Source organism: Schizosaccharomyces pombe, assembly GCF_000002945.2.
Source record: "Schizosaccharomyces pombe strain 972h- genome assembly, chromosome: I".
Classification (NCBI taxonomy): Eukaryota; Fungi; Ascomycota; class Schizosaccharomycetes; order Schizosaccharomycetales; family Schizosaccharomycetaceae; genus Schizosaccharomyces; species Schizosaccharomyces pombe.
Window position 1 is genome coordinate 1,319,342 of NC_003424.3, and position 20,852 is coordinate 1,340,193.

The 20,852-nt window shown below is 36.0% G+C and overlaps 8 protein-coding genes and 9 long non-coding RNA genes across 17 annotated transcripts; 11 read left to right on the forward strand and 6 right to left on the reverse strand.

Annotated features, from left to right (window-relative positions):
• Window positions 1-383: 383 nt before the first annotated feature.
• Window positions 384-1,795, forward strand: rdi1 (Rho GDP dissociation inhibitor Rdi1). The gene has a single exon (NM_001018722.3). It carries the CDS (start codon window positions 505-507, stop codon window positions 1,120-1,122), a length of 618 nt encoding a protein of 205 aa, NP_593292.1. The 5' UTR covers window positions 384-504; the 3' UTR covers window positions 1,123-1,795.
• Window positions 1,796-1,937: 142 nt separating this feature from the next.
• Window positions 1,938-3,016, forward strand: tom20 (TOM complex subunit Tom20). Its single transcript, NM_001018723.3, has 4 exons — window positions 1,938-2,142; window positions 2,441-2,500; window positions 2,562-2,747; window positions 2,797-3,016. Exons 1-4 carry the CDS (start codon window positions 2,094-2,096, stop codon window positions 2,958-2,960), a joined length of 459 nt encoding a protein of 152 aa, NP_593293.1. The 5' UTR covers window positions 1,938-2,093; the 3' UTR covers window positions 2,961-3,016.
• Window positions 2,581-5,226, reverse strand: exo8 (exocyst complex subunit Exo84). The gene is made up of 5 exons (NM_001356007.2): window positions 5,090-5,226; window positions 4,958-5,036; window positions 4,854-4,911; window positions 4,658-4,799; window positions 2,581-4,614 (listed from the first exon to the last, which is right to left on the reverse strand). The coding sequence occupies exons 2-5, from the start codon at window positions 4,993-4,995 to the stop codon at window positions 3,098-3,100; spliced, it is 1,755 nt and encodes a 584-aa protein (NP_001342837.1). The 5' UTR covers window positions 4,996-5,036; window positions 5,090-5,226; the 3' UTR covers window positions 2,581-3,097.
• SPOM_SPNCRNA.2576 lies at window positions 3,355-3,924 on the forward strand. The gene has a single exon (NR_191944.1). It is a non-coding gene; the product is annotated as a non-coding RNA (long non-coding RNA).
• On the forward strand, window positions 4,210-4,615 carry SPOM_SPNCRNA.2577. The gene has a single exon (NR_191945.1). It is a non-coding gene; the product is annotated as a non-coding RNA (long non-coding RNA).
• Window positions 5,227-5,353: 127 nt separating the features above from the next.
• On the reverse strand, window positions 5,354-7,011 carry SPOM_SPNCRNA.2578. The gene has a single exon (NR_191946.1). It is a non-coding gene; the product is annotated as a non-coding RNA (long non-coding RNA).
• rdp1 (RNA-directed RNA polymerase (RDRC) Rdp1) lies at window positions 5,600-9,720 on the forward strand. Its single transcript, NM_001356008.2, has 2 exons — window positions 5,600-5,664; window positions 5,745-9,720. Exon 2 carries the CDS (start codon window positions 5,912-5,914, stop codon window positions 9,557-9,559), a length of 3,648 nt encoding a protein of 1,215 aa, NP_001342838.1. The 5' UTR covers window positions 5,600-5,664; window positions 5,745-5,911; the 3' UTR covers window positions 9,560-9,720.
• A 29-nt stretch (window positions 9,721-9,749) lies between these two features.
• ade3 (phosphoribosylformylglycinamidine synthase Ade3) lies at window positions 9,750-13,979 on the reverse strand. Its single transcript, NM_001018726.3, has one exon. It carries the CDS (start codon window positions 13,890-13,892, stop codon window positions 9,921-9,923), a length of 3,972 nt encoding a protein of 1,323 aa, NP_593296.1. The 5' UTR covers window positions 13,893-13,979; the 3' UTR covers window positions 9,750-9,920.
• On the forward strand, window positions 12,996-13,913 carry SPOM_SPNCRNA.734. Its single transcript, NR_151106.1, has one exon. It is a non-coding gene; the product is annotated as a non-coding RNA (long non-coding RNA).
• A 26-nt stretch (window positions 13,980-14,005) lies between the features above and the next one.
• On the reverse strand, window positions 14,006-15,992 carry sfc1 (transcription factor TFIIIC subunit Sfc1). Its single transcript, NM_001018727.3, has 2 exons — window positions 15,689-15,992; window positions 14,006-15,580 (listed from the first exon to the last, which is right to left on the reverse strand). Exons 1-2 carry the CDS (start codon window positions 15,800-15,802, stop codon window positions 14,324-14,326), a joined length of 1,371 nt encoding a protein of 456 aa, NP_593297.1. The 5' UTR covers window positions 15,803-15,992; the 3' UTR covers window positions 14,006-14,323.
• SPOM_SPNCRNA.2579 lies at window positions 14,072-14,721 on the forward strand. The gene has a single exon (NR_191947.1). It is a non-coding gene; the product is annotated as a non-coding RNA (long non-coding RNA).
• On the forward strand, window positions 15,027-15,527 carry SPOM_SPNCRNA.2580. The gene has a single exon (NR_191948.1). It is a non-coding gene; the product is annotated as a non-coding RNA (long non-coding RNA).
• SPOM_SPNCRNA.2581 lies at window positions 15,633-15,847 on the forward strand. Its single transcript, NR_191949.1, has one exon. It is a non-coding gene; the product is annotated as a non-coding RNA (long non-coding RNA).
• Window positions 15,993-16,161: 169 nt separating the features above from the next.
• par2 (serine/threonine protein phosphatase PP2A regulatory subunit B-56 Par2) lies at window positions 16,162-19,061 on the forward strand. The gene is made up of 5 exons (NM_001018728.3): window positions 16,162-16,979; window positions 17,048-17,291; window positions 17,364-17,560; window positions 17,611-18,005; window positions 18,061-19,061. The coding sequence occupies exons 1-5, from the start codon at window positions 16,587-16,589 to the stop codon at window positions 18,713-18,715; spliced, it is 1,884 nt and encodes a 627-aa protein (NP_593298.1). The 5' UTR covers window positions 16,162-16,586; the 3' UTR covers window positions 18,716-19,061.
• SPOM_SPNCRNA.2582 lies at window positions 18,119-18,927 on the reverse strand. The gene has a single exon (NR_191950.1). It is a non-coding gene; the product is annotated as a non-coding RNA (long non-coding RNA).
• Window positions 19,024-20,591, reverse strand: fps1 (geranyltranstransferase Fps1). The gene is made up of 2 exons (NM_001018729.3): window positions 20,240-20,591; window positions 19,024-20,034 (listed from the first exon to the last, which is right to left on the reverse strand). Exons 1-2 carry the CDS (start codon window positions 20,357-20,359, stop codon window positions 19,111-19,113), a joined length of 1,044 nt encoding a protein of 347 aa, NP_593299.1. The 5' UTR covers window positions 20,360-20,591; the 3' UTR covers window positions 19,024-19,110.
• SPOM_SPNCRNA.2583 lies at window positions 19,799-20,700 on the forward strand. The gene has a single exon (NR_191951.1). It is a non-coding gene; the product is annotated as a non-coding RNA (long non-coding RNA).
• Window positions 20,701-20,852: the final 152 nt, after the last annotated feature.

Genomic DNA, 20,852 nt, shown 5'->3' on the forward strand with positions numbered 1-20,852 from the left:
TCCTGAAGTGATTGATAATTTTTCCGCTAAACGTATCAAATCTGGTTGTATAATAGTTATCGACTACAGCTATAACTTGCTGCTCAAACAATTTCATGTAAAGAACATCTGCCTACAGAAAAGCTAGCATAGAAAGTTCCTTCTTTTTTACGTCTCATAAGACGTCAATGCTTGGGATTACTCCAACATATTTACATGTATAAAAGCATGGATAATGACACTAAAAAAAAAATCGAAGGGAATAGAAAGAAAAAAAAAATCTTATACTTTTCTCACGCTTTTCTGCATCTCCGTTATATTTAAAATAATCCAAGTCACCGAAATGTTAACATAGTAGTACATCTGGTTATATTGTTGAGATAGCAATATGCTATGTTCCCTTTGCCAATTTCAACTCTAGAACAGTACATTAACAAAACAACGAATCTGAACTTTTTTTATAAAAACAAATTGTCCTTGGTTTAGCTACTGGCAGATAATTAAATTCTATTGCGTTGTTTTAAAATGAGTGTTAACAATGAAGTATCCGCTGATCAACATAACCCTGAACTAGAGGATGATACATTTGAGCATGGACCTCCGGTTTCTCTGGGAGAAAAGAAATCACTTAATGAATATATGAAGATGGATGCCGAAGATGAATCATTGCAGAAATGGAAAGCATCTCTGGGTATCACGGGAACAGGTTATTCACCCTCGAATGATCGTAGAACAGTTGTTATTTTAAAGCTGAGTTTACTTGTTGACGGCCGTGACCCAGTTGATGTTAACATGGAAGATGCAGCAAGTGTCGAACAAATCCGCAAGAAAGGGTTCACTATTAAGGAAGGAAGCGAGTTTAAGATTGGTGTTAAATTTCGTGTACAACACGAAGTAATTTCAGGCTTAAGATATGTCCAAACTGTTCGCAGACGTGGCTTTGTTGTTGACAAAACATCTACCATGATTGGCTCCTATGGACCTTCTGAAACACCTTATGATTTTACCTCTGAACCAGATGAGGCACCTACAGGTATGCTGGCTCGCGGACATTATGAAGCCAATGGAAAGTTTGTTGATGATGATAAAGTGGTCCATCATGAATTTGTTTGGGCTTTTGACGTTGCAAAAAGCTGGAAGTAGTCATTATTTATGCCAGCCTTATTTTTTAAAATCGTAAATTTCAAATCTACTTGGTTATTCAAAATTCTCGGTATTCAGTACTATAAAGAAATTTATAGTGATGTTTTGTTACAAAGCAAACATTTTCCTTTTTCTTACCAATTTCTTTCACATATCGGTGTCTGGACTACAATTGAATATGGTAATGACGATTTCTTACCACCTTCTTCAGTGAAACTTTACTTCACCCAAATATCTCGGATTGTTTGGAGATTGCCTTTTGTTGTGCAAATTACTTTTATAGCTTACATATGATCTTCACATATTCCCCTTTAGCAATCTACGTTGTTTCTTTTAAATCTCGTTCCAAAGCTTACAAATGCGATATTTTGGAAGGATATATACATCCGACTATATTCTTTTCACTGAAATTATGAGTTTTGAGATTTTGATTAAATTTTTCCAAGTATCTTATACTTTTCCACTTTTCCTTGTTGTCACCAAAGAAGTACATAGAAAACAATACAAATAGCTATTAACTAGCCTGATTAGTCCCTTTGATGGGAATTACTAGAATACTATTGTAACGGTAATAACTCATTCTTAAACTCATTTCAACGTATCTCGCTCGACTTTGAGAAAATCCTACATAGTGCTTGAAACTTAACTTTTTATTTTAATACTTCACACTGATTAAAAGATTGATTAATGAATCCTAAACCCATAAAAAGTTATTGAGCGCAAAGCTACTGTCTTAATATAGTTTTACTGCAGTAGAATAGAGACATCGTTAACTTGGTTTCTTGGTATCACACTTTTTCTTTCACTAATTCTTTGCACATCATTTGCTAGACTCTCATCTTTCACCTACTTGGTTTGGTGTAATCCGTTCCTATTCCTAACGTATTATAGATTTCCACTAAGTAGTCTGGAAATCTCGTTGTTTTAACAGCCAGCTGTCGTTAAAAATCATCTTTTATTTTTTGATAAATATGAGGCGATCAGTTATTATTGGATCCTTGCTTGCTACTGCCGCTGTTGGTAAGTTTCTAAATTTTGAAAAAGCATTGTTATGATGATTAGATTTTTGAGATAAGCGGGCGTTTGTTTTCTCTTTTTGATCTTGAAAATAGAAGTACTGTATTTCAGTCGAGATTTTATTGATAGGGTTAAACATTGATCTTGTTCAATAAGAAGTCATCGCGTTTTTTTGTTTCATCACGACTAGTAGTTCAATAACTTTTTTTATACTTATAAGATGTGGAAAAACATTTCTTTCGTTACCTTGCTTTCTGGTTTCACAAGTCTACTGTTTTTCTAAGCTAATTTATTAAATTAGGCTACGCTATTTACTTTGATTATAAGCGTCGTAATGATCCTCATTTCCGCAAGACTTTGAGTAAGTAAACTTTACTTGTTACATTATAAATGTTTGTTTTTTGCGCTTACGTTTACTATAGAACGACGCTACAAAAAGGTGCACGAAGCTAAAAAGCAAGAAGAAAAACTTGCTACCAAAAAATTTGACATCACTGTTGAAGAAGCTTTGCAAGTTGTTGCTTCTACTCCTGTACCAAGCAGCGCTGAAGAGAAAGAGCTCTTTTTTATGCAACAAGTCGCTCGTGGTGAGCAATTATTTCAACAACGTAAGACTAACTAGTTTTTAAAACGCTTTACGTTAACCTCTGTTTATAGAACCCGACAATATCAAAGAATCAGCTGCTTGCTTTTATTCTGCTCTAAAAGTTTATCCCCAACCTGTGGAACTTTTTGCCATTTATGAGAGGACAGTTCCTGAACCTATAATGAACCTTTTGCGTGCAATGCAAGCCAAAGAAAGCATTCCTTCCGTCGAGTAGTATAAACTAATCAAATAAAAGTATTTCATTATGCCAATGTAAATTGGTAACCAGAACTATTAAATTGTATTAAAAAAATAATGGGTCTTTCATGAAATTTATATTCCATACCCTTATATAAAAACTGAAATCAAAATTTATTTTAAATCTTTAGAATGAACATCAAAAAGACGCTGTAATATCGGCATGGCATCAATTTTAGCTTCCTTTAATTCCGTGTTATAAGTCATTATTTTTGAAACGGCGTCCGTATATGATCTGTCGTGGGCTAAATGTTTATATTGATTTTCTATTAAATCAACAAGAGCCTCAATTTGCTGAAAAATCCAGTTCCTGTAAGCGGGATCCAATTTTTTCAACTCAAATAATTGCAAATAAGAACTAGTAGTTTGCGCTAAACAACGAAACACTATGAACGCGCAAGCATCGATGAAATTAGGAGTGTCTTTTTCCAATTGAACATTCAGACACTTTTCTTTAATCAATAAGGTCCTAGACTTCATAAATACACCTTGTCCCTCCTTTTCATGGCCTAAAGAGCGTAAATAACGAACTATTTCTTTCCCGTGGGAAAGACTGATTCCTTTAAATCCAAGTTGATGAAGTAAAATTTCCGTCACCTTTCGCTTTCTATTGTGAAGTTTATCTGCAAAAAATTCGGCAAACAACTCGTTTAGATTACCACGCTCTAGCTTATTTTGTATCAAAGCCAAATTTCTAATAGCATCCGTAAACTCTTGTAAGCTAATTTGTATGTCGAGATGATCAAATTGCATAGATATTTCCTTTACCATGTTTCTCTGTTTGGCATAAGCCTGAAGGATGTCCTGAGTATCCAGATTTTTACAAAGGACTTGAAAGGATGTATACGAACACATATCGGCTTGTTCCGATTTAGTATGATATTCTAGTTCACGACTAAATTCGAGATCTTCATCATGCTTTCTAGACCAATTTTCTAGTTCTTGAAGCTGGTGATGGCGAGCCTGACGAACCATATAATCCCTTTCTTCACTATTGTGTACTGCCAACAATGTGGTCTTATTGTTATGGTTAATTGACAGTTTGTATAGAGAGACCTCTTTCTCCTTCTGCAGCATTTCAGCACCTGCTGGTCCATAAGTTTCAATTGAAGAAATAGAAATTTCGGTTAAATTCCAATTATACAAAACCTGCTGCTTAGCAGGGAAATCAACTTCTTTCATGTGAGAAGTAGTAACCAACAGTCTATCATTAAACAGAAGCATATTGACAAGAAGCTTAGGTCTCTGATTGTCAATATTGATTAACATCCAATTGTATTGCTCACATATAAGCTGTCTTTGAGGCGCTTCCCAGAATGCTTCATCTAGCCCTTCAATGGATGATCGTAGTCTCTGTACCGTTTGTTTTATTGATTCGTCGGAAGGGTCATGCGTATGGTCGACCAAGTTTAATCCTTCAATGTCAGTCTCCAGGGTTTTCAACAGAGACTGAAACTTTTTAAAATCTGAAGTCATGCTCTCAACCTCCCCTGATATAAATACATATTCATTCAAATTTTTGTAAAAATTCTTTTCCAAATTTTTACGGACGCCCATGTGAATGCGTAGAAGCTTATTGTATAAAGACACAAATTCATCTTCACTAAGGTCCTGTAAAACATCGTTTAAATCTTTTTTGCAAAATTAGTTTCCAATAGACATAATTACACATACAGCTTTGAGCATCAAAATTTTGATTATCGAAAAATTTAGGCTGTAAAAAAACTTCATTTTGTGAAATGATATGTTTTGTTTGCCGTTTTTGTCGATAAATATCATCTGTTTTAGAGGTACCGACTCGTAATCGCGTCGGTGACTTTTAAAAAGCAGTTTTAGTAATAGGTTGTTTTTATTTAACTTCAGTACATACCTGTCTTTGGCTTTCATTTGGTATGGACTCCGAAGCAACACTTAAATGATTAGATTTCCTAACAAAAAATTAGCTCAAACACCCGATATTCTCTAGCTGCGTACATGAATTCATCTTCAAAAGAAGATGGATTGTCAGGCATTTTTTTTTCAAGTTTCTGATAGAAGAATAAATATTATGTATCTAAAGGATGTTAAATTGAATGCTTCACATTTGAAATAAGTTTAACAATTTACCAATTAAAATAAGGGAATGAAGAACCTATTTGTGGTATTTACAAATAGGAATAATAAATTAATTTATCCTTGAGCAATTGCTCTATTTTTAAAAATCTATTAAGTTGTTTGCTTTGCCGAAGTAGTTGGACGTGTTTGTAAAATCAAGCGCTGACGAGGGGTTTGGAATATCAGGGCTGCACTTAATTTTGAAACGAGTAAAGCTACGTAGCTCAAATTATATACCATGCTTAAAAAATAAATTTATAGTAAATATCAGCTAGATATTATAACACGATATTGAACATGAATTAAGGTGCATGATATCAGTCGTTTAACTGATGGAAGTTTCCTAACAATTTTTTATTCCTTGGTGAAAAAACTACCTCAATATCTGCTTTGGATTGAAAACTGAAATTCAACTTGCCGGTTCATATAGGATGAATATGTATTCTTAGTATTTTGATTCTACTTCCCTATACGTAAAGGAGCCTTCACTTAACTTTATTCCACCGTGCTACAAACTTCCTTCAAGAGCAATTCATAGATATTGATACTATAACGGTCAATTAAATTAAAAAGGCACACATATACATGTATGTATAAGTGGATAAATAGGAACATTATAATCTTTTTTATATAAATCGAAGGTTTTTCGTATCTAACGAATTTATAGCCAGCTGAAAGGAATCTTCTATGATAAAAGACCACTTCGCAGAGCGAGGCTGCTGATACTGCATAAAGGCGCTATGAGATTTAGTGTTTTATTTTTACAAAAGGTTCCAAATTGATTTGTTGTCAGGGTTATAATTAAATCCAGATTTTGTATGGCAATGTAAAGCAATGGCAGTTTCGTTAAATGACTTTATAAGTGTTAAATTAAAACGTTATTCTCGTGAGTCACCCTGGGAAAGACTTAGAGTCCCATATAGAAACAAAAAGCAAAAGAAATGGGCTTCCGTTCACAATAATGAAGCTCAGTTGCACTCGGCTAATAAACGAAATGATAATTGTCTAATCCAAAGAAGTAGTACTTGGAGATTGGGGGATATGATTACACTTGTCATAAAAGATATTCCAGTTACTTGGCTTTCAAATGAGGGAGGAAAACTATACAACTTGTGGGAACCCCTTCATGATTACGGTACAATAGAATTCATGAAGATTAATGAACCTTTGAATGGACAGACAAGTACTACTGCAATAGTCCAATTTGCTCCTCCTCCCAAAGTTCCATTCTGGGAACCAAATGGGAAAATAAATGTCAAAGGTGTTGATCTAGCTGTTCAAATTGACATAACAGCACATCGTTCCCACATCAGCCGACAAGTTTTCTCTAAGAATAGTTTTAGAAGCGATCAGCTAGTAAAAATCCCGTTATCCTCCTTTAAGCTCGGGCAAGTTTATGATGAAAGAATTGTCCCACTGTTTGGTGTTGATTGTGGAATAACTGTAACTGAATCAAACTTACTTGTATATTTTAATTTCAAAAAGCTCTGTGTTCTCTTTGATGCTTCTTTTGACAAACAGATCGAAACCTTTCGTCTGGACTTCGATTTTCATTCCATAATAGGCGATGTAGGGACGGATTATTACGATGATCATATTTCCCTCGTATTTAGATTTAGATTTTCTCCACTAATTTTCAGAAAATCTAAAAATGCAACTGAATCCAGAGTTCAAACTTTCTGGACTGCATCTCATCTTTGGAGACGACATTATGATATTCTACCTTTCAATGTTTCACCAACGACTGCTAGTCCTATAGAGCTACTTAATTGCCATAACGCCCCCATTGGACGCTGCAATGTTTTAGTCCTTAGCTTTTCCATAAGGGATGAGTCTGATAAAGATGACATTGCCTTTCTTTTACACAACTTGGAAAAATTCAATTTGAAAAGTCAACTTGATAAAGTGGTTTTCCATCTTGTCCCAGACTACAAACATCGCTGTAGTCTAATAAATGATAAAGAAATTGAGGAAGAGATTGCTTATCTTTTGCAGGCTTGCCTTTCTAAAAACTTATTATCAGAAATTGATTTGCCCATTATATTGGCGAATTTAAAGAAATTATCGAAAGAGAGAGCAAAAAAATTCCTAAGACTAATTCTAACGTCCAAAACCGCTTTAATAAATCCTTCTGAGCTAGATTTTACTAAGTCTTTTGTCTTTTACGATTTATCTTCCGCTTCTTCTATTCACATTAAAAAATTGTACGTTACACCTACTACTCTTCGAATAGTTGAAGACTCATTAGAAGCAGGAAATCGTGTTATAAGAAATTTTAAGGACTTTGCAAACCGTTTTATGCGTGTGCAAATAACTGATGAATACTATAAGCAAAAAATTCGAGGCGGTTCTGATGGGTTTAGAAATGAAAAATTGTATTCTCGCATCCAACAATTATTAACCTACGGAATTAAAGTTGGTAATCAAATTTACGAATTTTTAGCTTTTGGAAATTCTCAATTAAGAGAGCATGGTGCTTACTTTTTTGCTTCGGGATCTGATCTAAATGCCAAACAGATCAGGGAATGGATGGGTGACTTTAGTGAAATCAATTCAGTATCTAAGTATGCAGCAAGGATGGGACAATGCTTTTCAACGACAAAGGAAATTAATCGATTTTGTGTTGACATATCCCTTCAGGATGATATTGTTCGTAACAACCACTGCTTTACTGATGGGGTTGGAATGGCATCATTATCTGTAATTCGAAGACTTTCTTTGGAAGTAAAAAATCATGATATGTTTCCCTCTGCGTTTCAATTTCGTATGGGTGGTTATAAAGGCGTTTTATCTTTAGCTCCTCCGACTAAGCTTGAATACCATCAAGGAAATCTTGTGTTTCCACGCCGTAGTCAAGATAAATTTAAATCATTCCATAGTACCTTGGAAGTTATTAAAATATCTCGATTTTCAAATGCCCATCTGAATATGCAACTGATCACCTTATTGGAAGGACTCGGGGTTGAAAAAACCGTATTTTTGGAATTGACTAGAAGTCAGTTGTCAAAAATGAACGAATCGATAAACAGCAAACAAAAATCCATTTTAATGTTACGGGACAACGTAGATGAATATCACTCTACTTTAATTATTGCTGATTTTATCCAGGCCGGTTTCCTTGAAAGAGATGATGCTTTCACCGAGAATTTATTAAATCTATATTATGAATGGGTTCTTAGGTTAATTAAGGAAAAACAAAAAGTTAGTGTTCCAAAGGGTGCCTATTTACTTGGTGTAGCTGATGAAACTGGAACACTAAAGGGTCATTATGATGATGCTGTTTTGTCAGTACCTGAAATTTTCATCCAAATTACCGACACTTCTACCAGTTTTGGTTCATATTCAACTGGAAAGCTGAAAACAAGGGTTATAGTTGGATTGTGTATTGTTGCAAGGAATCCCTCGCTTCATCCAGGTGACGTACGTGTCTGTAAAGCTGTCAGATGCGATGAGCTTATGCATTTAAAAAATGTGATAGTGTTTCCGACAACGGGTGATCGAAGCATTCCTGCTATGTGCTCTGGTGGTGATCTGGATGGGGATGAGTACACAGTTATATGGGATCAACGTCTTCTTCCTAAAATTGTTAATTATCCCCCATTGCTTGAATCATCTCCCAAGAAGTCTATAGATTTTTTGGAAGGAAAGCCACTTATCGATTCGGTAAAAGAATTTTTTGTGAATTATATAAAATATGATTCGCTAGGTCTAATTTCAAATGCTTGGAAGGCATGGGCCCATGACCATGATAATAATCCGGAAGGGATATTTGGAAATGTGTGTTTAGAACTTGCAGAAATGCATTCAAAAGCTGTAGATTTTGCTAAATCGGGAGTAGCTTGTAAAATGCAAGCCAAATACCATCCCAAACGATATCCTGACTTCATGCAAAAAACAAAAACTCGTTCTTTTCGTTCCGAAACCGCGGTTGGCAAAATTTTCAGATACGCTGCACGATTCCAAAGAGAAAGTGGCAGACCTGCAACTTATAATCCGATAATGAATACTGTTTATGATCCTTGTATGAAACTTCCAAGGTTTAAAACTGAATATCTGAATGTAGCTGAAGAAGTGAAGAAACACTATGATAATGACCTGAGATCAATTATGGCTCGTTTTGATATTTCCACAGAATATGAAGTTTACACAGCTTTTATCCTTTTTAAAGATGATTTAGCTAAAACCGTAAATGAATATGGTCTTAGGGAGGAAGTTAGCTTTCAGTTCGACCTTCTAAAGAAAAAATACACTCAAGAGTACTTAGAGAAATGCGCTTTATCAAATCAATCGGCATTTGATTCTTCGGAATATGAAGAACGGATAAACAGTGCGGTTGCTGCCACTTACGATGTGACATACGATCAACGTGTCAAATCTGTTGGCAATGGCACTACTGAGGTATTGATTTCATTTCCATATTTATTTTCTAGTCGTCTTTGTCAGCTTTCACGAAAAGCCATGCTTACTGCTAATAATTTTTAAATCGAATATACATTCGAAGCTTTAATTGCTCGTAAAAGGCTAATAGTAATTGTACTCATTATCGACAATGGAACATAGAACAGCAAAACAGGTAGCTAGAGTTAACATTTAACAAGACTGTTGTATGTTTCTGCTGAAGGAAAAGAGTTGTCATAATTTTTACACATATACTCGATGGTTAAAGCAATTTAATCGTAATAATGTATAATTAACGATTTTTATATCTGCCAAGCTTAATCTAATTTTCACCATTAATTTAAGTAGAATAATTATAAAATTTTGTAACACGAAACAAACCAAAACTGTAAAGAAACTACGGCATGTGAACTCCAATTCAGCTTCTCCGGGCAAGATAAATGCTTTAACCAACCCATTTTCTAGCAGATTGGAAAAGACGGATCCAAGGACCATGAACGCCCCACTCGCTAGCTTTCGAATGAGGGTAATAACTGTTTGCAACTTTCAAAACTACACGTTCAGGGTGAGGCATCATAGCTAAAAAGCGACCACAAGGGGAGCGAACACCAGCTATAGCATCTCTGCTTCCATTAGGGTTGAATGGATAACGGCTAGTACGCTCGTTGTAGTTGTTAACGTAGTATATCAAATCCAAACCTTCCTTCTTAAATTGTTCGTAATCGGACTCTGAATCGAAAACAGCTCTACCTTCTCCATGGGCAACGACCACGGGTAAACTAGATCCAGCCATACTTTCAGTGAAAATGGATTTTGAACCACTTGTTTCATCGATCTTTAACATAACTGCACGACCTTCGTATTGCGCTGACTCATTAAATGTAAACATAGGCCAGCTTTTAGCTCCTGGAATAAGTGATTTCAGACGACTGAACAGTTGACATCCATTACAAATACCCAAACCAAATGTGTCTTTACGCTCGTTAAAGAAACGGTAAAACTCATTACGAGCATCTTCGTGAAGAAGGATGGAAGTAGCCCATCCATTGCCAGATCCTAAAACATCACCATAAGAAAACCCACCACAAGCAGCAATACCGACAAAATCATCCAAATGAACTCTACCGCTGAGGATATCAGTCATGTGAACATCCACGGCAGTAAAACCGGATGCATAAAAAGCATATGCCATTTCCAAATAACCATTTACGCCTTGTTCACGAAGAATTGCTACTTTGGGACGACTAGTTAAAGCCAAATCAGCGGTAACTGACACATTTGGATCAAATGTAAGGTGGTATCCTAAACCAGGATCATTATTATCGGCAATATTTTCCATTTCCTGTCGTGCACATTCAGGATTGTCACGAATTTCTTGCATTTTATAAGAGGTTTCATGCCAAATTCCGTGTAATTTAGAGCGAGTTGATTTGAAGATTATTTTACCAGAACGGCTAAAAGATATTGTTTGAGCCTGGCCGGAAAGTACTTTACCGATGCGATGAACACAAGTACTCAAACCATTAGCAGCAAATAACTCCAATACCTTGGCAATGTCACGATCACAAACTTGAATTACAGCGCCTAATTCTTCATTGAACAAAGCCGCAATATTATCGGATGACAAAGAATCTAACTCACATTCAATACCAACATGACCGGCAAAAGCCATTTCACTAAGAGTAACAAACAAACCTCCGTCAGACTTATCATGATAAGCCTGAATGTAGTTGGTTTTATGCAGTTGAGTAATAACGTTAATGAAATTCTTGAAAGTGTCTAAATTATCAAGATCCGGCACCTCATCACCCAACTGCTTATAGGACTGAGCAAGTATAGAACCGCCTAAACGTTGTTTTCCATTTGCTAAATCAATAAAAATCAATGAGGTGGATCCGATGTCCTCAACTTTACGTAATTGCGGAGTCCAAATGGAATAAAGATCATCAACAGGAGAGAAGCCAGTAATTATAAGTGAAAGAGGTGCAGTTACGGATTTCTCCCTACCGTCTTCATTCCATTTCATACTCATGGACATTGAATCTTTACCCACAGGAATGCTAATACCAAGTGATGGGCACAGTTCTAAGCCTATCGCTTGCACTGCTTCATAAAGTTTTGCACCTTCTCCAGGATGCGAAGGAGCTGCCATCCAGTTGGCGCTAAGACGAATACGATCTAAAGCAGGAATAGATGCTGCTACAAGGTTCATAATACATTCAGCGACAGCCATTCTAGCGGAGGCAGCAGCGGATACTAACGCACTGATTGGCTTTTCACCCATTGCGAGGGCTTCACCAGTGTTAATTCCCTTTCCATAGGACGTGACGGTTACGCCAACGTCGGCTACAGGTACTTGCCAAGGACCAACCATTTGATCACGAGCAATCAGACCAGTGACACTCCGATCTCCGATGGTGATGAGGAAGGATTTAGACGCAACAGCAGGCATTCTTAATACGCGTTCCACAGCATCAAGAATTGGGTCACTCGATGGCGCCAGATATGACTTCAAAGAAGAATCAAATTTAGATAAGGGAATTGTTTGAGTTTCAGCTACTCGAGACATCTTGGGAGGCTTGCCAAACAGTACTTCCATAGGCAAATCAATTGGAGTAGTATTGTAAAGTCTATCGGTCAAAATCAAACGTTGCTCTACAGTAGAGTAACCAACAACTCCATAAGGGCATCGTTCTCTTTCACAAATGGATTTAAAAGTATCCAGGTCTTCTGATTTAACTGATAAAACGTAACGCTCTTGCGACTCACAACACCAAATTTGCATAGGGGACATACTAGGTTCAATACAAGGGATATCGCGTAATTCAAACCGGGCACCCAAACCAGCATCATGAACCAATTCTGGCAAAGCATTGGATACACCACCAGCACCGACATCGTGAATTGACTGAATTATATTCTCGTCCATAGTTGTACAAGCATCAATAACCATTTGGGCACGACGCTGCATTTCAGGGTTACCACGTTGAACAGATGCAAAATCTAGTTCCTCAGAGCCTTCACCAGCATTCATACTGGATGCTGCTCCTCCACCCAAACCAACTAATAAAGCAGGACCTCCTAGAACAATAATAGGACTACCAGGTGCAATACTTTTTTTGAAAGCATGCTGCTTGCGAATACGGCCAATACCACCAGCGGCCATAATTGGCTTATGATAACCACGTATCTCAAGAGTTCCATCGCCGCGTGGAACTTCCATACAAAATGTGCGGAAATAGCCATTGATACAAGGACGTCCAAATTCATTATTGAAAGCCGAACTGCCAATTGGAGCCTCAAGCATAATATCAAGAGAAGTAGCAATGTGATAAGGTTTTCCAACATCCAACTCCCAAGGTTGCTTGTAACCAGGAATGTTTAAGTCTGAAACGCTATAACCGGCAAGTCCCGCTTTGGATAAAGAGCCTTGCCCGACAGCTCCTTCATCACGAATTTCGCCACCTGATCCGGTAGCGGCACCAGGAAAAGGAGAAACAGCGGTAGGATGATTGTGTGTTTCAACTTTACCAAGAAACTCAACCGGTTCATCCTTCATTGACCAGATACCATTGACTGGAGCAAACAACGTTCCCGAATTTCCCTCAAAGACAGCGGCGTTGTCAGAATAAGCAGAAATTGTATATTGGGGATTTTTTAAATGGGTATTTCTAATCATTTTAAATAGACTGTAGTCTTTCTTTTCGCCATCAATAGTCCAATCAGCATTGAAAATTTTATGACGACAGTGCTCTGAGTTAACTTGACCAAACATGAAAAGTTCGACGTCTGTAGGCTCACGACTCTTTAAACTAGGCTCTGAGGTATAGCACTCAACCAAATAATCAATTTCATCAGGTGCCAAAGCTAATCCAAACTTCTTATTGGCATGATTCAATCGCTCGGTTGCAGCCTGCTTGTCACCACCTTGCCCACAGTTAAGCTCTATTCTCACAAGTGGAGCTGGTTCGTGCTTATCAAAAACTTCATCCTCTTCCGGAAGTTTAAATCTTAAAGCTTCAGTCATGCGATCATAAAGATGATTCAAAGCAGATTTAAGCATCTCTTCTGAAATGTCATCTTTAAAAACTACTGAATAGGCAATACCTCTCTCTATACGAATCACATCTTTATATCCACAAACATTGGCAATGTTCGTTGCTTTGGATGACCAAGGAGAAATTGTTCCTGGACGTGGAAACACATATACCATCGTTGTTCCATCAGGCTTGAATTCAGATTCTTGCAAATCAGACAAAATTGGTCGCAGACTTTCGCAATTTAAAGAAGAATTGGACTTAGTATAGATCAAGTAGAAATAAACAGCATTTAGATCAGAAACTCCAGAAACTGTTAGTTCCAAAATTTTTTTTTTACTCTGAACGCTCAAGGCAGATCCACCATAATAAACCAACATTTTCGTCTAAAATGATACAAACTCCAAAAGTACTATTGAAATAGTAGAATGGAGATACAATTACAACCTCGCCAAATAGGTTGGCTCAGTTTATGTACTAACAAGTCAGGAAAAAATATGTACTTTAAATTGCGCTATGCAGCGTAGTATTATTGTTTGGTTCATCCGGGGGCAATCGACTAGCGCACCACTAAGCAGCTGTAAGATTAAACATCTGATAAAATTATTGACATTTGTAACCACAAAATCAAGCGAGCTACTTCAGAATTAAAAAATGAGAATTAAAGATCAGAAACAATTGATAGTTGAAACCTACTCATAAGTTATGTTTTACAAGCCATTTACCATGGTCAGTTAAACAAAAAAGAATATAATGAAATTTAAGTTGAGTATAATTTTTTGTATCGAAGTACCTTGACATGGGGGGGGGTTCAATCACCAAATATATCATCGTAGTCATCATCAATTTCCTCTAAATCCTCAAAGCCTTCATGTTCTTGACTTCTCTTCATTAAATTCCTCATTAAATCATTTATCCGATCATCTGTTGCTGAAGTATTCAAACCTCTAACAGTATCATTTAAATCTGTATTATCCTGTTCATCAAAATTCGAATATCTGTCAGATTCCTCTACCTCTTCGGCGTTTAAAATCATATTCACCGCGACTTCAGAAGGCATTTCTCCTTCGATCAGCGCAAAGAGTTTTTCACGCATAAGATCTCTAACCTTATAGTAACGACCGCTTCTATACCATCCTGTGTCCCGATGACATTCAGAACGTAACTGAGTATCTTTCAGTAGTGGTGCAATTGTGGGATCTACGATATCGCACACTTGATAAACACGATTAGTGGGAAACAAAGTCTTGCCATCAAACACGTGAGTTTTAGTCCCTTTATGTTTTCCATTTAGCTTGAGTTTAAAGAACAAAGCTTGGTAAGCAGCTGCATTAGAATCTTTTCTAGGATCGTATCCAAACCGCGTATATGTATCTCTAAATGGACCTGAAGTCCATAAATAAGAAAGGTAAGGAAGAGCAAATTTCAAATAGTGAGTATATGACGGGTCTAGATGATTTAATAAGGCTCTTCTCGTCCAAACGGGTCGTTTTTCAAAAAGAGGTTTTAAAGCTTCTATAACTTCCTGAATTGTCTTCGAAGGCTCACCTAATTTTGAGTGTCTACATGTAGGTACACTTTCAACCCCCATATTTGTAGTGATAATCCAAACTCTGCATTGACCTTTTAGATTGACTATTGTAGTTTTCCCATTAGGTAGCCGAACTCGACCTACTAGTGGATTTTGCAAGAAGTTATAAGACATGGGTAGACTTGTCTGAGAGAAAACAGGAGGAGGAGGCATGTCGACATGTTTTCTTTGTACCGGAGTTAGATCGATGGAAAACTTATTAATGGCGTTATAGTCAAGCACTCGCAGAGTGGAATCTAATTTTTGAACGAATGGTGAATTTTGAGTACTATACTGGAAATCAGCCATATCTCTGAATAAGAAAACTTGACGAATTCTACTGACATTTTGCACAGAGTTGTCCATTTTTTTAATCGTTACTAATAGGTCATTTCTGGATTGCACTCGAGCTTGTACTGGATGATGGTATTTATCTTTAGGCCTTAGATTCAACTCCAACAGAGCTTGTTTTGGGTTTTGAAATGAAGTTTGACATGCCTAGAAATTGTTAGTATTAGGTCAAAAAAGATTATCAAATTCATGTTTTATAAAAGGGGAAGCTTAAAGATGTAAGCCGGTCATTCCTATACTTTTTTAGCAATTTACCTTTTGAATTGATTGAACACCGCCTAATGTCTGAAAAAATGCATCCTTGTTATTAGCAAAGCCCGGATGCTCAATGAGTGCATATTCATTGTCAGAAATTTTTAGACTATTCATAAGATATATGCCTAATATGGTATGCTATAAAACACTGGAAAAAGTAGGGCAAAGACTTTATATATATTTGCTTTTAAAGTAATTTAATTAATAATCTGGATAACTTATTCCTCAAATGAAAAATTAATTGATACACATCAATATCATTGCTTCAAAAGCATTTTAATTTTTTGGCAGCTAAAATAATGTTGTTCCAAACCTCGGACATCGTACAACAATACAGTAACATCATAACACAAGATTTTTGCCGATCCGTTAATTCACAGTACCAGCCAATTTCCCAAGTACGTTATTTCATACTACCAGCCTTCGGTAGCGTCCCATAACATTCGAGCCACTCGCCCCGTTTTGCTTCATTTGCCAAACATAACTCATAGTAAAGTTGTCATTACAGGAAGTTTCAAGGTTAACCCTCTTAACTATTCCCTAGGGTGTTTAGCTTATATACCCATCTTATAAAGGGGCTCAGAATTCTGTTACCGAGGTTGTTGCCGTTAACTCTTTGACTTGCCGAGACATATTTACGGAGTACTTGAAAGGAACAAATCATTTATTTACCCACCACATAAATTTACCCTTTTCTAACTCATCATTGTGTACAAATTTATTAACAGACGTTCTTTTGAAGAAAGACAACGTTTACATATTCAGTAATAGGTGCATTCATTTAAGTTTCGAAATTACATTCGGTCCCAATCCTAGGAATCATTCGTTTTTTAAATTTGGTTATTCGCTATCTTTATAACTTGCAATTGAGCAAGGAAATCATCTCATTTGCCTTTTAATGAAAGGATTAAGGAGTAAATTTGTAAAAGCACTTTCGTTGAAGGATGAACAAGGGTCACATAAAAATGGTCATTCAAAAAGCCACTATATCTCTAAAAATGGGTCTTACGTGGAAACTGACGACGTGAAGCACACAGACACTCACCATTCTTCAAAACACGAGCTTAAAAAACTTAAGAGTCATTTCCTAAAAGATACTTTAAAGCACAAACGAAATCATCATGCCAACTCAAATAATGAAAAACATGAAAATTCTGATAAAAAAATACATACGACGGTTCTAGCATCTGGACATGAGGATTCTGATTACTCTACGTTTTTGCCCGTAATTGAAACTTCTAAAGTTAAAGACGCCAACCATTTCCCACCTAATTATCCAGAACCAAAAAATGTAAGTATACGTCGGTTAGTTTAATATTTTCTACCAAAATGATTATTTTCATACTAACTTACTTGTAGGATTCTGTATCGTCTAACATAGACGAATTTCCTAATGATTCCATATCTTCTGCCTCATTTTTATCTGTCCCACAATCCACTCCTCCTTATTTAGTTTCACAGCCAACTCCCTTAAATAAATTTTTAGCAGGTGCTGAGAATGTTGACATTCCGCATAGTCTTAGACCAGTACCTCGACGCGAACACTCCTCTCAATTTCAAGTATCTGAGAAAAGAACATTAGTTCGGTTGCCTTCATTTGATGGTACGTTTAGTAAGATTCTTATATCTTATTTTAATAATGTACTTTTTTTTATTCTTGTGCTAATATAATTAGATGTTCATACCTCTGAACGTGAAGAACTGTTTATAAAGAAGCTTGAACAATGCAATATTATTTTCGATTTTAATGATCCATCTTCCGATTTGGCTAGCAAAGAAATAAAAAGAGAAGCCTTATTACAAATGATAGATTATGTGTCTGAAAACCGCGGTATTTCTTCCGCATCGCTTTTTCCTTATGTTGTCAATACAGTATGTTTACTCCTCTGCTTTTTATTACTGTAAAAATCTAATCACTATAGTTTTCCCTCAATGTATTTCGGCCTATATCACCTGCTCTTAATGATTATTCATCAGATATGTTTGCTTTAGACGATGAGCCTTTTTTGGAGCCAGCGTGGCCTCACTTGGAAGAGGTGTATTTATTATTTATTAAGTTCCTAGAATCTCCTGACTTTAGAGCCAGTAAAGCAAAATCGCTCGTTGATCGTAGGTTTTTTAATCGCTTGCTAGCACTATTTGACACAGAAGACCCGCGTGAGCGCGAACTTCTGAAAACAACATTACATAGGATTTACGGAAAATTTCTGAACCTTAGGTCATACATTAGAAAGTCTATGAATAATGTTTTTTTGCAATTCATTTATGAACGAGAAAAATTTCATGGAATCGCTGAACTACTGGAGATACTTGGAAGGTATGTTTCATTAATGGTTATAGTTCCTAAATTGATTTACAAACTAACTTATTAGTATTATTAATGGATTTGCTGTACCTTTAAAAGAAGAACATAAAATATTTTTGTCCAAAGTGCTTATTCCTTTACATCAAACTAAATCTGTTTTTTTATACCATCCCCAACTTACGTATTGCATTGTTCAGTTTATCGATAAAGATCCTTCTTTAACGAAGGCAGTCTTGACTGGCATTCTTAAGTACTGGCCACGAATAAACAGCTTTAAAGAATTACTGTTTTTGAATGAAATTGAAGATATCTTTGAAGTTTTGGAGCCTTCCGAATTTGTTAATATAATGTCCCCTTTATTTCAGCAACTAGCTCGCTCAATATCTAGTATGCATTTCCAGGTCGCCGAACGTGCCTTATGTCTGTGGAGCAATGAGTACTTCACAAGTCTTGTCAGCCAAAACGTAGTAACCCTTCTCCCTATAATATATCCTTCTCTTTACAAAACTGCTAATGAGCATTGGAATAGCACTATACAAGCTATTGCTTGTAATGTTTTACAAATTTTTGTCGATATGGATGCGGACTTTTTTAATGGACTTGTTGAGGATTATAAACAGGCCATTATAAAGCAAGAAGAAGTTATGATTATTAGAAAACAGCAATGGTGTCAGATTGAGGCATTAGCGGCGGAAAACAAACCCACTGATTATTTAAGATAATTCCTTCGTAAGGAATATGTTTATATATGTTACAACTATTTGGTCGCGGCAGAGAATAAAGTTTATTTAATTTGTAATCTTTAGAAATTCCCTGTTTATACGCGTAAACGCCAATTGGGATTCATTTTGTTTTTGCTATCTTTTATACACCGCATTTTATATACTAGTGTCAAGATTCATTTTGGAGTCGTATTACCACCTTTTGTTACATATTTTAATACGCCTCATGAGAACTGGATTTTTAATGATATAAGTTATGTAGTATTTTGCAGGTCCTTTACCAATACAATGATTCAATATTAAAAGTTGGTATTGTCAACAATGGATGTATTCTCTAAAAAGTATCTACAGCGCAATTGCCAATTTGAGTCGAATAAAAACATAGAACAAGAAATTTACTTATTTCTTTTGTAAATCTTTCCTAAGAAAGTGGTAAATATGGATTTTTTCAAACCGGTTGATTCATCAACTCCATCAATTAGCTTTTTGATTTCAGAAACTTCTGATTCCTCATAGTTCTCGAATTCACCACGGATATTGAGTTCCTCAAAAACAGCTTTAACTCTCTTTTCGCTTTCGCTATCTTTACGTCCATAATTGTCGTCCAAAATAACACGTTGTTCAGGAGTACACTTTGCGAGAGCAAGATTGATAATCCAAGAACATTTGTTGTCTAAAATATCAGTCCCAATTTTACCAGTTACCGTAGGATCACCATAGCAATCTAAATAATCATCTTGAACTTGGAAGTATTTACCAAGGATAATAAGGATGTCTTGGGCGCATTTCAAGTTCTCAGGAGTAGCTACACCAGCGAGATGCATTGCCAATGCGACAGGCAAATAAAAGGAATAAAATGCAGTCTTGTAAATTACAATGAAAGAATGCTTTTGAAGAGAAAACTTCGAAAGATCGACGGAGTCTTCGGGAGCAGTAAGTAAATCGAGTTGCTGCCCTAATTCCGTTTGAAAAGTTACGTCGTGGAAAAGTTCAATTAGATCAACGTAGCATGACTCTTGACGAAAATGCTTTTTCAAAAGAAAGTAAATAGCAGATTCTACCATAAACGCGTCATTAATAGCAATATTACCAACGCCAGGCATTAAATACCAACATGGTTGACCCCTTCTAGTCTTGGAAGCATCCATAATGTCATCAGCAATAAGGAAAAAAGATTGAAGCAACTCGACCATCCATCCCAAAACAGCTGCTTTCATGTACGCTGCTTCGTCCAAAGGATGTCCAAGAAGAATTTCATAACTGTCAATAACAGATAATCCACGATTATACTTTCCACCTAATGTGTTATGGAAAAGACTCTACAAAAACAGCAGTTAGTCATGTGTTATTCGAGGTTCCCAAAAAGAAATAAAAAATTGATGTGATCTAATTAAAATACAGATGATATGACACGATGCCGATGCAATAAAAACAGCGCAAAGTATAACACTTTTTTTTTAAGAGATCAATGTTTTAGAAACATTCATTGACATTGGAAAATATTGTAACTCTACACTCACATACATTCTTGTACCATTCTGTGACATCGTCAGGAATATTGATAGTTTTGAGATAATTGACGATTTCATCAACAAAAACTGGCAAAGCAGATTCGAATTTTGCTCTTTTATCAACTGCAGACATCTAAGAATTTGGTTAGGGTTTCAATGAAATAACAAATGCGTTTTGCATCAAACAATAATCATACAAAAGCGTAACCCTCGGTTGTCAGGAACAAAATTCCAATACCTTGAGCTGCTAAATAGCAAAACGCACGAACATTTTTCAATGTTTAAAAAATTTATCACTTACAACGAAGAACTTGAAAACTCAAAACTACTTCAAAAAAAAAGGAAACTAGTCAATGGTAGACGATGCGATTAAACTAACCTAGTGGATGCGCTACATAACGATGGCTCGCGTATGCATGCTGCCATTGTTTGTTACTTAATTCTAGGTAACGAACAAATTGTGACCAAAAGTCATATAGATTTCTGAAAGGTTAATCTCGATTGTATGATATTTTAATTTCATTACAGCAATTATTACGATAGCGTAGTGCAGTAAATAAAACTAGATAGCGAGCAAAACGGTTAAGATCGTTTGTTTGGTGCAACTGCCAAATAACGCATTAACG

Excerpts from the sequence above, each read along its gene's own strand:
- rdi1 (NM_001018722.3), top strand. The coding sequence starts at position 505 with ATGAGTGTTAACAATGAAGTATCCGCTGATCAACATAACCCTGAACTA.
- ade3 (NM_001018726.3), bottom strand. The coding sequence starts at position 13,892 with ATGTTGGTTTATTATGGTGGATCTGCCTTGAGCGTTCAGAGTAAAAAA.
- exo8 (NM_001356007.2), bottom strand. The coding sequence starts at position 4,995 with ATGCCTGACAATCCATCTTCTTTTGAAGATGAATTCAT. Across the intron at positions 4,800-4,853 it reads CAAATGAAAGCCAAAGACAG|TCACCGACGCGATTACGAGT; the intron begins GTATGTACTGAA and ends GCTTTTTAAAAG. Across the intron at positions 4,615-4,657 it reads AAATTTTGATGCTCAAAGCT|ATTTAAACGATGTTTTACAG; the intron begins GTATGTGTAATT and ends TTTGCAAAAAAG.
- fps1 (NM_001018729.3), bottom strand. The coding sequence starts at position 20,359 with ATGTCTGCAGTTGATAAAAGAGCAAAATTCGAATCTGCTTTGCCAGTT. Across the intron at positions 20,035-20,239 it reads TCACAGAATGGTACAAGAAT|AGTCTTTTCCATAACACATT; the intron begins GTATGTGAGTGT and ends CTGTTTTTGTAG.
- rdp1 (NM_001356008.2), top strand. The coding sequence starts at position 5,912 with ATGGCAGTTTCGTTAAATGACTTTATAAGTGTTAAATTAAAACGTTAT.
- tom20 (NM_001018723.3), top strand. The coding sequence starts at position 2,094 with ATGAGGCGATCAGTTATTATTGGATCCTTGCTTGCTACTGCCGCTGTT. Across the intron at positions 2,143-2,440 it reads GCTTGCTACTGCCGCTGTTG|GCTACGCTATTTACTTTGAT; the intron begins GTAAGTTTCTAA and ends TTATTAAATTAG. Across the intron at positions 2,748-2,796 it reads TGAGCAATTATTTCAACAAC|AACCCGACAATATCAAAGAA; the intron begins GTAAGACTAACT and ends CTCTGTTTATAG.
- par2 (NM_001018728.3), top strand. The coding sequence starts at position 16,587 with ATGAAAGGATTAAGGAGTAAATTTGTAAAAGCACTTTCGTTGAAGGAT. Across the intron at positions 16,980-17,047 it reads ATTATCCAGAACCAAAAAAT|GATTCTGTATCGTCTAACAT; the intron begins GTAAGTATACGT and ends ACTTACTTGTAG. Across the intron at positions 17,292-17,363 it reads TCGGTTGCCTTCATTTGATG|ATGTTCATACCTCTGAACGT; the intron begins GTACGTTTAGTA and ends TAATATAATTAG.
- sfc1 (NM_001018727.3), bottom strand. The coding sequence starts at position 15,802 with ATGAATAGTCTAAAAATTTCTGACAATGAATATGCACTCATTGAGCAT. Across the intron at positions 15,581-15,688 it reads GTGTTCAATCAATTCAAAAG|GCATGTCAAACTTCATTTCA; the intron begins GTAAATTGCTAA and ends AACAATTTCTAG.